Below are 18,370 nucleotides of genomic sequence, written 5' to 3' on the forward strand. Positions count from 1 at the left end.
CATTAAACAGGCTCATTGTACATTTTGTGAAAGCGTATTTTCTTTCTCAGGTTTAAATTTGCTTTTGTACTGAGGCCAGTAGGAGTAGTTGGGTAACCATAGCATGATTCTGTAATTTTTTTGCTTCTGACTCATATTCCATAGTGTAACTCTGTCAGTGTTTAGTCAATACAAGACCAGGAATAAAGGCTATCGAGCCTGATAAGAGAGCTGATGCTGGAAAGTAAGAGAGAGTAACAAGATGAATTGACAGATTAACTGTTTGTTTTAGTGGTGGAGACTGCCTGTGTCCTGGTATCAGTGGTGTTCAGTCTTAATAGTTTCTTGCCCTCAGTCCTCCAAGGATTGTCCATATGTTACCAGGGGAAATAATATGAAATGCCTTTGATCATCTTCTGTCAGCAGGATGCTGTAGCTTTTATTGCCCTATACAAATTGGCCAGTCCATGAGCCCTTGTTTCCTCCATTCCAGCTTGCAGCAGTGTGCCTTGTTTGAGGATTGCTTGGCAGGCCACTCAGGAGCAGGAATAGAGCACCCCAACCCTTCTGTCAAATTGAGCTTGCCAACATGAATCCTCTCTATGGACTGCCACCTTGACAGGGTGGAGAGGCATGCATGTAAGGATGACTCTAAAAGCAACACTGTTGGGTGTCTTGTACATCTGGTAGGGACACCCATAGTGGTAACATCAAAGGTGAGGCATCAGACTAAGAGTAGTCCAACATAACATAAAGGCCTCAATGGCGGAGCAGGTGGATGCAGAAGGCATACTTTTCAGTGACTCTGAAGTGGATGAAGGTTACAGTAGAAGAGTATCCCAATTGTCTTGGGTCTCCTTGCCACTGGACAAAGGTTTCTCCATGCAGTTGCCAATGTAAAACAGCCTCCTCATGTAAAACAAGTCACACACAGGCTTCTCTCACTGGATCCAACCACCAGTACCCAAAACCTCTACAACATCCTCCAGCAATGAATGAGTTGTAAGAGGGACAGACAGAGTGATTGCTGGGAGTGCCTAGTCATGGATTCACCTGTAGGTGGTGGTCAGGTGTCGGTCGTTTCACCCTTGGAATGGGACAGGAGGGTGATTTAGCAGCTGTGATCATGACTGAGCTGTCCTTTTTAGGGTCTCCTCTGCTCATGCTGCATAGGGAGGGTACTAGAAAAGGTGACCCAGACATAGGCTATCTCACCTTATCTTATTTGACTGGATAGCACTCCCAGGGGGATCACTCAAATTGTGGTTGAAACACAAAAATGTCCTTCATATCCTGGAATGTATGGACCCTACCAGATGGCCTGAACAGTGACAAACCTAAAGGGAGAACAGCTGTTGTCACCCAAGAACTCTCGCAATACAACATTGATCTTGCTGCTCTCAACAAGACCAGATGTGTGCACAAAGGCCATGTAAGGGAGGAGGGGGCTGGCTATACTGTCTTCTGGAAAGGGAAACCTGCACATGACAGGTGAATATACAGTGTTGATTTCACCATTGAGAACCATATTGTCAGCTAAAGGATGGAATTCCCTGTTGGCATTAATGAGCGCATCATGACTGTCCACCTCCAACCAACCAACAATTTGTTTGCTTCTGCCATCAGTGCATATGTCTCAAACTCGATGCCAAGAAAGAACAGACATAAAAGTTTATGCTGACCTTGATGAAATCCTGACCATCATCCTGAAAGAGGATAAGATCATCCCCCTTTGAGATTTCAATGCAAGAGTTGGCCAAGACTTTAACATGTGGAGGGGCAACATTTGGAAGGAGTGCGCAAGGCCAATTCCAATGTCATCTTCTTATTCAATAAATGTGCAGAGCATAACCTTGTCATTACTAACACTATCTTCTTGTCGTTACTAACACTATCTTCAGACAACATGACAGGCATAAAACGGCATGGCAACATCCCCACTTGAGATAATGGCACTTCCTCAACTATGTCATTGTAAGAGGGTGTAATCTAAAAGACGTTCATATCATGCATGTTATGAGAGGAGCCAATGACTGCTGGAGCAATCATCACTTAGTGAGATCAATCATGGCCATCAGGGTTGCACTGAAACATCAAAAGTGGCCCAAATCAGTCTGAAGACAGTCCAACATCAAATGCCTCCAGACCCCCAGACACTGTGAAGCCCTCCAAACATATCTCAACAAGAAACTTGTCATTCTTAGGATTGAAAATGATAACACTTGTGTTGAGGAAGATTGGAAAACTCTAAAGCATACCATCCATGGAGCTTGCACGGAATCGATTGTCTTTATTACCTGATGCCATCAGTACTGTTTTTATGAAAACAACACTGAGTTCAAAGCCCTTCTTGATCAGAAGAGAAAAGCTTTTCGTGACTGGCAAAACATCCTAAGTCCAGTCAGAAGCTGGAAACTTTTCAACACCTTAAAGCTGAAGCCCAGAGGAAGATCTGAGAAAACAAAAATATGGTGGGAAAACAAGGCAAAAGAAATTCACCCATTTGTTGACAGTCATGAAATGCAGAACTTCTTCAGTGCAGTCAAAGCTGTATACAGGCCAAACTCTTGTAGATTCACCCCACTTAGATCTGAAGATGGCAGTACACTCTTCAAAGATGAGTCCATCAGAAACTGCTCTAAAGAGCACTGCCAAAAGTTCCTAAACTAAGAATCGATGGTGACTGATGAAACCATCAAGTCCATGCTGCAGCATCCAGTAAAAGAAGCACTTGCCAGTCTACCAACCTCTAAAAATGTCCACTAGGGGTTGTCAGTCGGGTGTATGCGTACCCTGGGGGTACTTGGATCGGTTCTAGGGGATATGTGTGAGCGGGCAGAGATGCAGCACCATCACCTGCTAGGAGCAGGGCCAGGGTGGGGTGAGGACAGCAGCCCCCCTCTGCAGGGTGAGGAAGCTTGCACACGGCAGCTGCAACCACCATACACTAGCCCAGTGAGCTTCCCCGTCCTACCCCGCTTCTGCTCCTGGGAGGTAGCCGTGCTCTGTCCCCCCTCTTTGACATAACGAGGGAGGATTGTTGCACAAATGCCAGTATCCTCACTGACTACCGCCACCAGTATGGAAGCAGTGATTACTCAACATCAGCTGTGGTAGACAGGGCACTGTGTGCATATGCCTGCTGTACATTTACCAAAACAACTGCTATACTCCTAACTCAGCCAAGGATGGAGGAAATGCGGGGGCCGGAGGAAATGCTTCAAGGACACCCTCAAGGTGAACACTAAGTGTGGCATTGACCTCTCAAATTGGGAAAAAATACTAGCCCTGGACTGAGCTATATGTCAGTGCCTTGTGAGAGAAGGTACATTTTACTTTGAGGAAAAACATTTCACCCTGGAGGCAGAAAAATGACAGAAATGGAAAGAAAAGAAACAAGCCTGAGAAATCTGTGGTCCAACCCTCCCTTGAACCAACACCTGTAGCATTTGCCAGAGAGTCTGTGGCTCTAGGATTGGCTACCTTAGCCATCAACAACTCAAAGCCCTTTACTTGACCTGTGGGATCGATCATCCTCAACCATGAGGGATTGCTGCCACCACCACTGACCAACATGAATGACAACTTTGCTTTCATCTCTTCATTGGGTATTTACTTTTGAGTGCACTCAGATGTTATCCTGCGGAGCACCTTTCAAATTCTTGTGATAGACAGCTCTTAACACCTTTTATTATTACTGTCATGAACGCTGTATGCCCCTGGAGGCCCCCAGAGGCTGGAGGGGCAGTTCTCACAGGCAGCCACAGCAGTGCTGCTAGTGTGTATGTATGTGTGTGTGTGGGGGGGGGGGACTAGTGGTAACCGCCTGCAGACGCTGCCAGCAGTGTCGACAGCACTTTTTGCAGGGGGTGCACCGCCATTCTCAAGGGGTGCATATGCACCCACGTGCACCCCCCACACATTGCCAATGCTGCCTATGGAGCCCTAAATGACCTACAGTCAGCTGTTTTGGGAACTGCCCCGTTCTCCCTATGCCCTGTGACATGGCACTTCTAGTTGGCTGGAATGCTGTTGCTGACCATCCCTGCAATTTAACTTTGGTGGAAGTGCTCTCCTCTTCTTTGGTAGACTCCCTTGCAGTCAAGTATGATTGTCTTCCATTATTGTCCTATCTGTGGGTTCAAAGATGGCTGAGGTCAATCTGGGACTGACAGCCTCTGCTTCCAATTGGGCACCTGTTTCCATTTTTTATTTGGTGCACAACATGCTGTTTCTGCTGCTCCCACTTCTCCATCTCCTGTTATCATCACAAGGTTTCAAAGTATTGAGATCCTTGCAGCAGACTTCCTACATTTGGGGCAGTCCTGGGTCATCGTCTCGCATGAGTTTATGTCAATGTTGCATTTTTTTAAAGTTGGCTTTGAGGACGTCCTTGAAGTGCTTTCTCTGCCCTCTTGAACATACAATTTGACTGAGCTGGGAGAACAAGACTTGCTTTGGGAGTTTAGAGTTAGACATTGAGATGATGTGGCCAACCCAGTAAAGTTAATGTCAGATGAGTATTGCCTTGATCCTCATAGTACGTGCTTGCAAAAGGATGCCAGTGTTGGTACATCTCTCTTCCTACTGGATTTGAAGGATCTTCCACAGGCAGAGCTGACAGTACTTCTCCAGCGATGTGAGGTGTCTCCTGTACATTGTCAATGTGTTAGCTCCATATGGGGCTCACAGCTGCTTGATTAAACCATGAGCTTGTTTTCAGATTTGATGTCATGATCTTCAAACGCCCATATGCTGAGGCATCCAAAGGGTGGACTTACCTATTTGAGGTGATGTTGGATTTCTTTGCTAAACGTTAAGCATCGGTCCCATTTTCTTGTGTGCCTTGGTAAAGATGTTGACAATTGCCTAAAGGCCTGCTTCCAAGTGAGCACAGACTGTGTTGTCATCAGCATACTGGAGCTTGATGATTGAGGTTTGTGTGCTCTTGGTCTTGGTCAGAGTCATCTGAGGTTAAACAGTTTACCATTTATTTGGTAGTTTAGCTCTACTCTGACTGGAAGCATTTTGGTGGTCAGATTAACATCATGGTAAGGAATATTGAGAAGAGCATTGGAGCAATGACACAGCCTTGCTTAACTCCCATCTTAATCTCAAAGGAATCTGTGATGGATCTATTACTGAGAACCACTGCTCACATACCATCATGGGGCAGGCAAAGAAGGGTGATGAATTTCACTTCAGAAGGATCCCCAACAGCACTTCTCACTTCACAGTCAAAGGCTTTCATGAGGTCAAAGAAGGCCATGTAGATAGGTTTATGCTGTTCCCAGCATTTTCCTGCAGCTGGTGAGCTGTGAAGACCATTTCAGTTGTGCCTCATGATGCCTAAACCCAGACTATGCTTCTGGGATGGGCAAGTGGAAGGAGAAAGTACAGAAGGGTTCTCACAATGATCTTTTTTGGGGTGAACAGCAAGGTGACCCCTTTGTAATTTCCAGTCAGACTTGACTCCTTTCTTGAAGATTGTCACAATCATGGCACCAGTAGCATTCCCCTAGAGGGCATTGGAAAAGTGTATTTATCAGCCAGTCAAAACCTGAATGAAGACCTATAAGATGAATTACAAGAAGCATGTACTTAAATGGCTGCTCTTTTCTGAACAAGGCTTATTTTCTGAATTAAATGGAGAGTTTGATTTAGCAGACATGACTGTTTATTGACTAGCTTTAAATTTTTTTGTGTCATCTTGCCTACAACCTACTTTGTAGGTAAATTATTTTGTGTGTCATTAAAACATCACAAAACCAAGCTATTTGATTTTTAATGTTCAGCACTTCATCATTTAATGCTGAATGTGCACAATATTTTGTCTTCATTATGTAATTCAGCACCTTTGCCTTCTTAAATAAAAATAAGATGCATGTGTTTGTAAAACTGTCATGAGTAGGAGTGGGTGAAAGAGACTGTAACAGGCTGTTTTTACTACAGTAGAAAGTTTTCCGTATGTTAAACTTTAACTCTTAACTTATGTCCCAGGTCAATTGTATTAAAATGTGCTCTTTGACCTTTGATTTGTTGTATTGGTCATGAAGGGTTAATAAATAACTCATAAATATGACCTTTTAAAATCTGAACTCAATCTCTCTTATAGCAAAGGTTGCCTAAATGGTGTGCTGTCTTGTGGATGCAGCACACAGGAAGTCAGTCTCCAGATAAAAAGTCCAGTCCACGCTGTGTTACCATTATACAACCTCTAGCATAGTGTTTCTTAAACTTTTGATCCCTGCGGTACATATTTTTCTGAACTTCACTCATACCTGAAAAGGTTTGCGCATGTATATGTATAATGACTTACACAGTGATGTCCAGCCTTTTGGCCCGTTAGGCCAGATGAGTAGCGTGGCTTCTGCAGGCTGGGTCCAGTCTGTGGGCCCAATCCCACCAAACATGGTGGACAGAGCTGGAGCCCAATCCTGCCATGCACAGTTTGGAAATTGGGCAGCAGGGAAACAATGTCAGTATTAATTGCCACCATGTCCCCAACACCAAATTTCTGGACTCCTGGGGAGCCCTGCAGGCCAGATGACATGGCTTTGCAGGCCAAATCTGATATTAGCAATTTATCACTTTTTGTGGCACAGTAGAGTGTGGCAGTGCATCCTTTGGGAATCATTGCACTAGCAACTGCAGACAAATTGAGTTACAGAAACAAAAAAAAGCAAAACAGTTGCAAGCTGCTGCTGCTGCTGTGTAGTACATGTCATGGCTCCTGAACTTAGCCACCAGAGATGTGCGGAGGGTGAACAAAAATATTTGCAAAACTTGGTCTGTCTGATCCTTTGCTGTGTCTCCTTTTTTTCAGCTGGTACCCTCTGCATTCCCAAAGCATTCCCAACACTAGGGATAAGTAACTATTTCCAGTAGTCTGCTTAGTCATAGCCACAGACAGCTCTGCTTCTTCAGGATTAACATCTAGGAGAAAGGGGAGGGGAAGGTTCCTTGTTCTCTCTGGTCCTGTCTCATTCCTCACTCCTCTCCTGTCTCCACAAGGATTTCTGCAAAAGAGTTGCATGTGTTCTTACTCAGTGCATAGGGCTCACAAAACATATTAGCTGCACTATGTCTGCTCTCCAAAAAAAAATGTATTTGAGGTCATGGCTCTAGGATTGGTAGGTATCGTAATCTTCTATAAGCGTCTTAATTTGTTAAACCTGTTGTCAACAGAAGTATAATCATTGAATTCTTTTAGTGAGCAGGACAACAAAAAATAGTGTGTGCGCTTTGTTGATAATATAAGCTACTTTTGTCTGCACATTTTCTGCAGGACTGTTTGGATGCCCTACAGGGCACCAAGCCAAAAACAATGCCCCCAGCAGGATGAAGAGAAAGCTCTGCAAAAGCTTCTATTGCAATACAGTCTCTGATGTGGCAGAAACTGGGGTATTAGTGACAAATGACTAAGCTTTTAATTAGAAGCTGTTATTTTGCTTGGTAGTAAACTAACTACAGTTTATCAAAATAAATACAAATAACGCCCCAAATGGGCTATAACTGCCCTGTGCTGCCCTGTCCAATTATCTAGGGGTAGCACCATAATAGAAAGGGTGAGCCAATCTTGTACTTCATATACTATACATAAGTAAAGAATCTATTCTATTGTCGCCAGATAATAGATGATTTAGAGTGGTTGGGTACTAGTTGACCCTGAGTCAATGGAGTGGATGTGCTTTTGAAAGCACATGAACACACACACTGTACTATGCTTTGAAAGGATCTCATTTGTGTCCAGCCATGTAATAATTATTTCTAGCTGTGAACAAAGCCTACAAACTTGCCATGTCAGTTCACTGGGTTGTGTGAACTTATTGTCTTTTTTTCACTCATCCTTTTATAATTCTTAAAGTTATAAACCCTTAGAACCCACAGCTGGGGATACTGGGTGTATTTGATTATTGGACTACCAAAAATGATTTTAGAAGCTTCACATTAGGTACCTGGGTCTGAAAATTGTAGTCAGGGGTATATATTGATTCTGATCCTCTCCTTTCTTCACTTCTTTTCCTGAAAGATGCCTTATAATCAGCACAGCATTCTAATTTTCTGTTCTCAAATATATGCTGTCTGGTACTCAGAACATCAACCCTGTGAAACTGGTTGCATTGTCTCTCTCCAGTCATATTTTTATAATTAAATAAAAAAGAAGTTTTTAATATTGTGTGAACACTTCAAAGCCAGTGAAACTTCTTCATTCATCATTAGCTACATTGTTGATTCATTCCATGTGTAGCATCTGACAAAGTAGGTTGTTGCCTATGAAGGATAATGCCGTGTGCACTAAGGTGCCACACTGCCTTATCTTCTGCCTAAATCATTCCAGAATCTCTCTTGCAAGTACAAGTTCCTACTAGACCTATTTTTCAGATGTAAAGCACTGTTGATTGCTAGGGAAATGATGAGCCAAGCGAATTGAATATAGCAAATGATGGCAATAAATACGAAGTATAAGTGTTTTGTTTTTATTAGAGATGAGCCTAAACTAAAACCTAGTATTTTGGGTTAATTCCAACCACATCTCTGGAGATTCCTGACTTCTAGAGAATATCTCAGATGAATGTGAAGTCTTCAAGTGAGGCCCACTGCTGATTTTTAAGGTTACTTTTCCACACATCACTGCACATTTAGCTTAATTCTTTGATTATAAGGAAAACAGTTGTTCTTTTTCCAGTATGACAATCAGGAGGCAATTGTTTCAAGTATAGACAAAAAGAAGAATTGTTTAACCAAGGTTTTCATCTATGCCTGAGTAGGAGGGTGGGCTGAGTACCAAATTGCCTTATTTAAGTCATAGAAAACATTACCAATTTTAGATTAATTGAAAGCAGCTCATCTCCATTACTTACCAAGGAAGGGGAAGGAAAAGCTTGCATGCTACCTCTTCCATTAGTCAAATACTAGAATGCCAGGAAAGTACTTTTGTTGAAGAAACAGGTCTGAAATCTTATATAAAGTAAAGCGCGTGCCATCCACTCCAGTAAATTAAGTCTTGGGAACCACTGTGGCAGTTTGTCTGATGAGGAGCTTGTTAGTGCCAATAGCAACATAAGCGTAGAAAATTATTGCAAAATGTATTTAACATACTCATATTTGGGGAGATTTTTGTTGTGATATATAGGGGGCATCAGCTGAACTTGTGAAATCTTAGGTCATTTAAAAAGAACTTTTATTTCAAGGTATTCCTTACCAGGGCATCTGAGTGCTTCACAATGACTAATAGGGCACATCCTCATGAGCTGGAACATGTATTTCCTTGGAGACAAGTAGCAGTGGCACATATTTGTGACACAGCTAGGTGTCCTCAGACATGCCCCTGCATGCTCATTCTGGCATGCAGCAAATTGCCCCAAGTAGGATAGGGGAGGCTAGGGTCTGCACGTGGACTGGCCTCAGCAGCCTTACCTGTGGTCTTGGGGGCCTCCTGGGGCTGCTGCAGCAGTGATCCAGGTGTGCATGACTCTGACTGGCCAGGCTCCAGTTTTGGGTGGCTCATGCTGCACCACATCTCCCTGTGTCAAAAAAACTGCCGTATTGCAAATTAATAGTGTGGCAGATGTGTGGACATGCGGCACATGTGGTTTGCAGCACTGCAAACGGTACATGCATGTTCATGGGGACACTCCCTTAGTCAAAAAGCCTGAGGCTGAATTGATTCAGTCTTTGCAAGTTAACCTCAGCTGCAAAGATTGAACAGATAAGCAAATGAACAGGCATTCACTTTTGATTCAGGAAATGCAGCCATATTCCTGCAGTGGCGCAAGCCTGAAGCCAGGGGGCACTAGAGCACAACTCTCCAGCATGTAGCCAGCATGGGCTGTGTGTCTGCTTTTTCTTCCTGCTGCCCTAAGGTCTCTGAGATTTGCAGTCTAAGCTCAGAACAGTAGGACTCAGTAGGGTTGCTCATTACCCCCTCTTCCTGTTTCCAGGTGTCTCTAGGATTTGTAGTCCACAGTCACAGTCAGCATTAAGTAAGTAGGGCAGGGCAGGGCAGCTCCATACTTGGGGAAAAGGAAATTTAACCCCCCCTCTCTGGCCTAGGCCTCAGCAGCGGTTTACCTGGGAGGCCAGTGAGCCAGCCCTCACTGCACTAGCTAGGAAGCAGAGGGGTTGGGCCAGCCCTCTCCAGAGCAGACAGCACAGCCTAGCTCAGAGCTGGAAAGCATGCTGGGGGACTCTGATTTAACTTGAACCAGGAAGGGGTCTGGGACTGAAGTTTCATAAACCAGTTTGACCTAAATCAGTTAAGTCTACATTCAACCAGGTTTATCCGAAAGCAGTTCAGCCATTTTGAAACTGGTTTATGTGCACTGAACTCCTGTTCTGTTGCAAATTTTTCAACCAGTTTCTGATCACTTAAATTGGTTTATATGTAACTTCTGTCCCTAGCTTCAGTGTTATTCGCCATCTCTGCAAGACAAGCAGGAAAAAAGGTTTTGATTTCATACATGGGCAGAGAGTTTAACATTTAACATGGACTTCCGGTCTGCTTCTGGGTCCACTGGGGAGCCCCCCCAGGCCCTCCCAGCTCAGTGCCTCCTGGGTCTGAGGGGGGCACCTGGGGTCCCCCCCATGGCCAATTGCTGAGCTGGGAGATGCAGGGGGGCCATCAGTGTGCTCCCCAGTGGACCCAGAAGAGGCCTCTGCCCTGCACTCCTGTGGGATGCTTCATTTGCTCCCCCCCCCCCCCCATAGTAGTATTCACAAGCCGTGCCTGGTAGCTCGAGGCATGTAGAAAAAACAATTAAATCTATGTCTATGGCCAAATCACTGATTCTCTGAATCAGCATTGAATCTTCAGATTCGGATTCAGCAAAATCGAATCGGGACAGTGATCCAAATCAACAAATCTAATCACTGCCCCCAATTTGGGCCGAATCCTAATATGAATTGCATACGGCCCATTTCGCACACCTTTACTGGGTGCCCACATGCAGTGCTGTAGCAAGTGGGGGGGCAGTGAGCAAGGCAACCGCCCCAGGCACTGAAGCGAAGGGCCACCAACAGGCGCTGCCCAGCTGGGGCGGGGAGTGGGATGAAGCCACGAGTGGCTCATTTGTGGGAATAGGGGGAGGGTGCCTCCCGTTGCTGCATGCACTCCTGGGCAAGCATGGAGAATGTGTGTGCCCCCCAGATCTGTGCACAGGGCAAGGGGTAGCCTGCTGCTGTGGCCTTGCCCTGGGTGCCAACCTTCCTTGCCATGGCACTGCTCACATAGTTTTGGCAGCTTTGAAAATCCTGCCTGAAGTTACTTGTTTCTTCTCGTGCAGAAGGTCTTTAACAAAGGAATCAAAATTAGACCTCTTGTGTTCCTGTAACTGAAAGATCATCCTTCCTCATTTATGTCCTGTAGAAATCTGTGTTAGGCTGTTTAGTGGGTCCCTCCATTGGTTTCAGCATGGGTTGAAGGTGTGTTATTCCAAAAACAAATATAATCGGAAAGTAAATAGTGAAAGTGCCAATTTGTAGTATTTCCTATTCTTCTCAATGAGTGATGCAGTAACAATAATCCCACTCTTGCATATTTTTGGTGCAACGTTATAATAAACGGAATATTTTTGCAATACAGTAGCATTCTGGGTCATTTCTTCATTCATGGCATAGAATGGTGCCATGTTGCTTACCAGATAAAATTATTATTGTATTAAATAGTGCAGTGCTTTAAAGTAATCGATCCTCTATATTGCTACAGCAGGTGGAAGTCCTAATCATGTATCAGGACTGCATCTTCCTGGGTGGTGTACAGAAAACAGTGATTGATCAGCTGGATAAATAGGGGTCTTGATATACCAGCAGCATGACTGGCACAGTATACTTCAAATCATTCAAATTATACTTTTATAATACTGAATAATTTAGAAAAGTTGGCAATGGATTAATATGAACTCTTGTTCAAACTGTGGTCATAGAACGTATACTCACAAGCAGAGATCTTTAGTATGATGAAACTGAAGACACTAGGAAATGCTGAGGTGTGGAATGGATAGGAAGCAAGATCAGAAGTGAATACTTCAGGCCAGCTGAAGTGACCATTTCCTAATGGCTGGTAGAATCTGGTGCTGCTCCAGAAATTTCAGAATAGCTAAACCAGTTTATAGCAGCAGAAAATTTGGATTGGCAAAAGGATGTGGGCACCTGAAGTGGGATTTAGTTGGAATTCAGATGTCTAAGTTTGAGGGATACACTCAAAATCCCTGTCTGTTTCTATGCATGCCCAAAACTGCTCCCATCTTGGCAAAGCTGGGCAGCTCAGCACTTATCTCATGAGTAAGCCCAAAGCAGGCCTTCCTCTGCCTGAGAGTGCCTAATTCAGTAGGTGTGATAAGAACACATATAACACATGCTGACAGCAGTAAGTTCTGCACAAAGCATAGCTGCCTTGTTTTACTCCATGGCCTAGTGGTTTGATCGCTTGCCCAGGATGTGGGTGATCTGTGTTCAGTGCAGGAGTTCAAAGCCCCCTTGCCTAATTACCCTCCCACCTGACTATAGGCTGGTCTGATTTATGAGCACTCTTCACCTTTTCTTTTGAAGCAGTACCACCCTGCAGGAAGGAATACAGGATTTGAGGTCCCAGAGAAAAGGAACTCAACTGCAGCCAGGATTTCAATTTTTTTCTCCAACAACTGTTTATGTGTTTAATATAAAAGAGACATTGGATAAATGACTTGCTCCTTCTCTCTGGCCCAATTAATTTTAAGGGTTTGTTTTCTTCGAACAGTGCCACTGCTCTATTTTTAAAAAGGTTACTTGGAGGGTTGTTGGCAGTGAATTCTGATCTGACACAAGTATCTAAGCTTTTGAGAGGGTGGGATTTAAAAGATATCTTTCTCTTCACTTCCCTGTTGACTAGCTGGGGTGGATTCATGCTGCTGGGATTCTGGCTGCTCTAAAGCCCACTCTGAGGCACCTTCCTCTCCCCAGGCACTCTTAGGGGACCCAGGGGCCCAAGTCGGAGCAGTGTATTTAATTCTAGAAGGTAGAGATTGACAAGCCAGGTGTTGAGACACTCAGCATCACAGCACTTAAGCCCCTTGCTGGATATAGGCCTCAGGTAACGTGGCCTAGAAATACTATTTGTAGAAAACTGTGAGAATTAGACCACCCTTGACTTCATTTGAAATGCACAGGAACTAAGGGAGCTTCTCACATAAACACTGCTGCAGTGCAACACTTAAAACATGCTTAAAATTTATGTGCAGGTCTAGCCCTTTATTACATCTGGGAGGAAAGTTAATGCTTCCTTTTTCATTTCATTTTGCAAAAGAGAGTTTCCACTTCTTCGAATCAGATCATTTTCCTTTCTCTTCAGTGCTGCTCCTCTTTTAAATTTGGGGGCTAGCTAAAACACAGCCATTGTGCAGCTGAGAGCTGATTCAGTTTGTTTGCATTGCTATGGGAGCATAGATAATAATTAACAAAAGGATTTCAACTCTGTATAGCATCATGCCTTTTGTTTGAATTGGCTAAGCTCTTCATCAGGGGTGTTTACGTGAACCCATCAACAGCTTGTCACTGTTCTTTGTACTAATTCCATACTCTTTCTGTTATATCAGTATTGAAATATTCCTTTCATACGTGTAGAGAAAACCTAGTTCTGCCACCTTTAATCATATTGGCAGTACTCTGAGTACAATCAATGAAATCAAGGACTGTTGTATACGGTGCTGCAAAGTGTGAGTAAAGGAATTGGGATTAAAGAGAGAACATTTCAATTGCTCAGTAACTTTAGGCATTGATCCCTTTGCTTTACTTCATGCATTTTGGATAAATCCTCACCCAGCTGAAGTGAATGAGAGTTTTGCCATTGGTTTTGATAGGATAAGAAAATCACCCCCAGAAACAGTCAATGGCTATATTTACAATGCATACAGAAAAGCATTTACATATACAACTTTGCATGACTGGCACTGAGAATTTCATATCCTTTCACTATGAGAAAAAGCGGTAACAGGAGTGTTCAGTATTTTTCAAATGTTTTATAAAATTTTCAACCAAATATTTTGATTTATACACACTGAAATATAGCACGGATTCTGTATTTCAATTTCTTTCAGCTTCAGTGGGTCTGTGAATATGGTATGTTTTCTTAGCAAATGCTGCATGTAAACCTGAATAAATTACTGTCCAAATGGGTTTGTAACAGAAATTGAGTAAGAGATGCCTTAAAAATAGGCTCTGCCCCCTGCCCCACTCCCCATTCTTGCCAATACTAGGGAATATTTTTGCTCTTTAGATTGTGACGAATATTAGGTACTGATTTCTAGCCCAATCTGTAAAGCTGGCAGTAGAAATTTACCCACTTTAACCTAGCAAGGAGATTCCTATTAAGCTCAATTTCCACATAAATATTTAGCAGAAAAATTTTCCCCAGGTGTTCTTAAAAAGGACACAGTGGGCACGTCTACATGTTGCCATATGGACAAAAGGAAGTACTAAGCCATGGCGCACTATGGGTGGTTACTGCACTGTGCATGTGGTACATGGGTAGACGTCACTGCTACGCTGCCGTAACAGCGCACGGTACCCAGGGAGCATGCCACTACAGCGATGTAGCTGGCAATCACGTGTAGACACACGTGATCGCTATGTTGCTACAGCATGCTGCGCAGGGTGACACGTAGATGCACCCAGTAATTTGTAAAGCAGGTATTTAAAATGTGTATGCATACACGGCTATTTTTAAAAGACTCTTCAACTTGAAGTCACATCAGTTTCAAAGCTACAGATCGGTAGTTTCAAGTATTACATCTGTTCCTGAAATCCTCTGCCAATGTTTTGTGACTTTACAGTCATATTTCATTTTGATGTATTGATGCTTTCTCTTCCCTGTTGCTCTGTAAAGAATCCATAAAAACAGCATGGGGAAGTTGGCTGTCAGTGTATAGAAGAAACAATAAAGCTGACCATATACAAAGAACAGTCCGCTGCACAACGTATACGCAGTGAAGTAATAGATAAAAAATTGCTGACTTCTAATCCTTCATTTGTAATCTCAGGTAATGTTTGTAGTTGTACTAGTAGATATCATTTGTTAAATTCCTGTCCAACACCTGCTTATGCCATAAAAGGGGAACTATTTTTCCTGAATCATCATTGCTGGGTTCCTTTTAGGTTCTAAAAGGAGTAAGTCAGGGTCATGTTCTAGCAAGCTGAACGCAGTGGGACCTGCTTCTTGATGATGGATGAGCCACTGCGAAATAGGATAAGCTTGCTTCCAAAGTAGAAAAGATGTGTAAAAATTGAGAGGTGTGAATTTCCTCTGCTTTTCAAATGAAATTAAATCTCTGTGGCCATGTGGTATGTGGCTATCGAGCAACCACATAAACATCAGGGTCTTCATTCATAGTTAGGCCAGCTGAGAATCTGGCCATAATACCAAGCAGCATCCAGGTAGTATTAGCATCAGTGCTGATCTTTAACTTATTCCTAAATTAAACATGAACAATTGCTGTGGGTGTAAGGTGGTTAACTTGATAATGGTCCAAGGTTTACTTAGTTTTTTGGGGAGTTTTTTAACTGTTTCATCTGGCTGAAGACAATGGGTTAAATCCTAGCTTCTGGTTCACATATTATGTGCCTCTCCAGCAGGGTAAATAAAAGGCAGAAAGACAGTTTTCCCATTCTACCTTTGGCATGAGAGAACCATAAATGGTATAGAGCCAATGAAAATGTGAAGGTGGGGCTGGAAAATTTGAGGAAGAAGTTAATTGTGGCAGCCTTGCACTCCAGATATTTGGAGTAGCTCTGAAGACAGCCAGCCCTATTGATGGTCTTTTCAACCAGGGGCCTAAGGGAACAACCTCATGGGTTGCTTAATTGGACTGGGAGTCAAACTTCTCCTCTGGCCAGCCCCATAATTGATAAGGTGCCAGGGCAGCGTAAAGCAGAGGTGATCAACTCCTGCCTGTAGGCTAGATCCAGTCCACAGAGCCATGTCATCTGGCTTGCGGAGATCCCCACAGGTCTGGAAATGGTGGGGCGGGGAGCAGTGGCAATTAACACCACTGCCTCTTTCCCACTGCCAAATTTCCAAGCCCCATGCAGCTGCATCAGGTCCTGATCATGCCTGCCCCACATGGCTGGATCAGGCCCCAACTGGGTCATTTCTGTGCAGCTAAATAGGGCTTGTCTGAGCCAGCACTATGTAATTCATCCCCTTGACTGACCTGGCATCTCTCATCTAACCCTCAGGGCAAAAGGGTTGGATGCCACTGGTGTAGAGCCACCTTTTGAATAGGGTGACCGCCTTTTCAAAATGCAAAAGCGGACACATGAGGCAAGCAGCTGGGTATGGGCGTCATGTGGTGCAGCCCTGTTGCCTGCCCCAAACCCACAGGGAGAGTGCATCCCCATCTCCACATGGTCACTGCTGTCGCCAGCCCCAGGAGAACAGGTTGTTCACAGACCCTACACCACCCAGCCAAGCATGCACAGAATAACAGGGGTGGATGGGCAGCAAGAGCACTCCCCTGGCACCATGGGGGCAGGGGCAGGAGTTAGTGTCCTGCCTACAAGGCATCCTCCTGGCTGCCGCTGCCACTGGATCCAGGCTTGGCACTCATTCCCTCTGTCGCCATCCTCCCACTGAACAGGGGAATCCGGGACAAATGCTGTCCTGGAGTCATTCAGCCCAGGACCGGGACTTGATGTTTCCATTTTGGGACTGTCCCATTCAATTTGGGATGGGTTGTCACCCTACTTTTGAAACGTGTTTGGTTTTTTTGCAAAACACTGCTAAATTCAAGGTTCTAGCTGCCTCATTTGGTTACTCAGACATGAGCCATGCATCAGCATCCTCCACTACACAGTAGATACTGTCTCTCTCAGTTTATTGGTTCTTTATCTGGGACTGCTATTCTGTTTTTTTTAACAAAACATAATAGATTATCTTGTTAGGCAGTCCAACATATGCCAATATGAGCAAAGAGAGCAAAGTGCGTTGGTTGTTTTTTTTCATCCATTATATTCTTTCCTACCTGCGCCCCTTCCACCATCTTTTAGGTGACTGTGTTGCTCCATAGGAATGACCCTATGCAGACAATACTCTTCCCAACAAGATCACATACAGTCAGTTACTAGTGATCACATCAGACTTCTGTGATTAAGCAGAGCTCCTGTTGTTAGGGTGTACCACATGCTCGTGGCTTTATGTACTCAAGCTCCACAGATAGGCAGCCTTTGATTAATTTTTTTACCATTGTTTAGCATGAAGACAAATGCCCACTTTCAAGTCTCTCTGCTAGCAGGTCCCAATCTGTGGTATGCATATTGCCAGTGGTATACAATCAACCTGTCAGTGGTACGCATTAACAGATTTATTATAATGACTTTATATGACAAAAATTTGCTGGTGGTACTTAAAGTTGTATCGTTTTAAATTGGTGGTGCTTCGTCTGTCAGTTTGGGAACCACTGCTCTGTGCTAATAGTTGCAAGAAGTACCACAAATACAGCCTGGTCTGGTCCTAGAGGACGTGTCCTGCATTGGCCTTGAATGTCTTTGGCTAATGTAGACTGATATTTCAGAACTCTGAAGGCAGCTACATCTCTCTTCACCTGAGGAAAAAAAAGAGAGCATGGAAGGGACAGAGCAAATCCACAGCCATTTCCTTCTGTTTTCCTTAGGGGAAGCAAGGCAGGTACCTGAATTTTTGGCACCATTTCTCTGGTGACTATGAGTGCATATTTGCAAGTTGAAATGAGGATTTATTTTCTGCACAAAAGCTGTGTTTAATGATGAGAGAGTTTTCCATTAGTCTATTGTAAAGAATGGGAGTACAGGCTTGAAATTACCCCACAGCAATTAAAACTTCAGCACCTCAGTCTTTGAGGATATATTGAGTTGGTGGCATGTGCAAAATTAAAGTTTTACATTGTCCCTCCAGGAAATATTAGCTGCTTTCTGGGTTTTTTTGGAAAGCTAAGAAAACTACTACAGAAGCAGAGGGTCCTATTGCTCAGTCTGAGAGTTGAACTAAGGACACATTAATATTGGGATAGAACAAAGGGTTATAGCTTTACAGCAGTCAACCCTGCCATTGAGAACATTTTTTTCACTCTCACTGTTGATTTGGATTTAGTGCAAGAAACTAGAAATGTGCAGGCCAAAAACATCAGTTTTCTCTTTCAGGGAGCTGTTGGGAGGTCCTGTACTCTAACAAGGAAGCTGCTTGAGGTCATGGAAAATAAGGGCACCGTAGCTATTACCGTTGCTTGTTTGTGATTGTTCCCTGTGGTTTAGCATAAATGGACAGTGAGGGGAGGGAAGGAAAAGCACTATATTGAGCTTTCCAGGATAGATCTTGATCGTGTTTAGAACATGTGTGCCTGATGCTACGGTATACATTCCCAGCAGCAGATGAAGAGCTCGTCTG

The 18,370-nt window shown here is 43.8% G+C and overlaps 1 protein-coding gene across 1 annotated transcript in view; it reads left to right on the forward strand.

Moving 5' to 3' along the window:
- Positions 1-741: 741 nt before the first annotated feature.
- The window catches only part of LOC149871544 (F-actin-monooxygenase MICAL2-like), an 82,889-nt gene continuing 65,260 nt past the window's right edge, over positions 742-18,370 (forward strand). The window contains exon 1 of the mRNA XM_090034623.1: positions 742-805. Within this exon, the coding sequence (XP_089890749.1) occupies positions 742-805 (64 nt within the window). The remainder of the gene's footprint in view (positions 806-18,370) is intronic.

The sequence above is a fragment of the Crocodylus siamensis genome, chromosome 2 (assembly GCF_052110815.1).
Source record: "Crocodylus siamensis isolate JL-2025a chromosome 2, ASM5211081v1, whole genome shotgun sequence".
NCBI lineage: Eukaryota > Metazoa > Chordata > Crocodylia > Crocodylidae > Crocodylus > Crocodylus siamensis.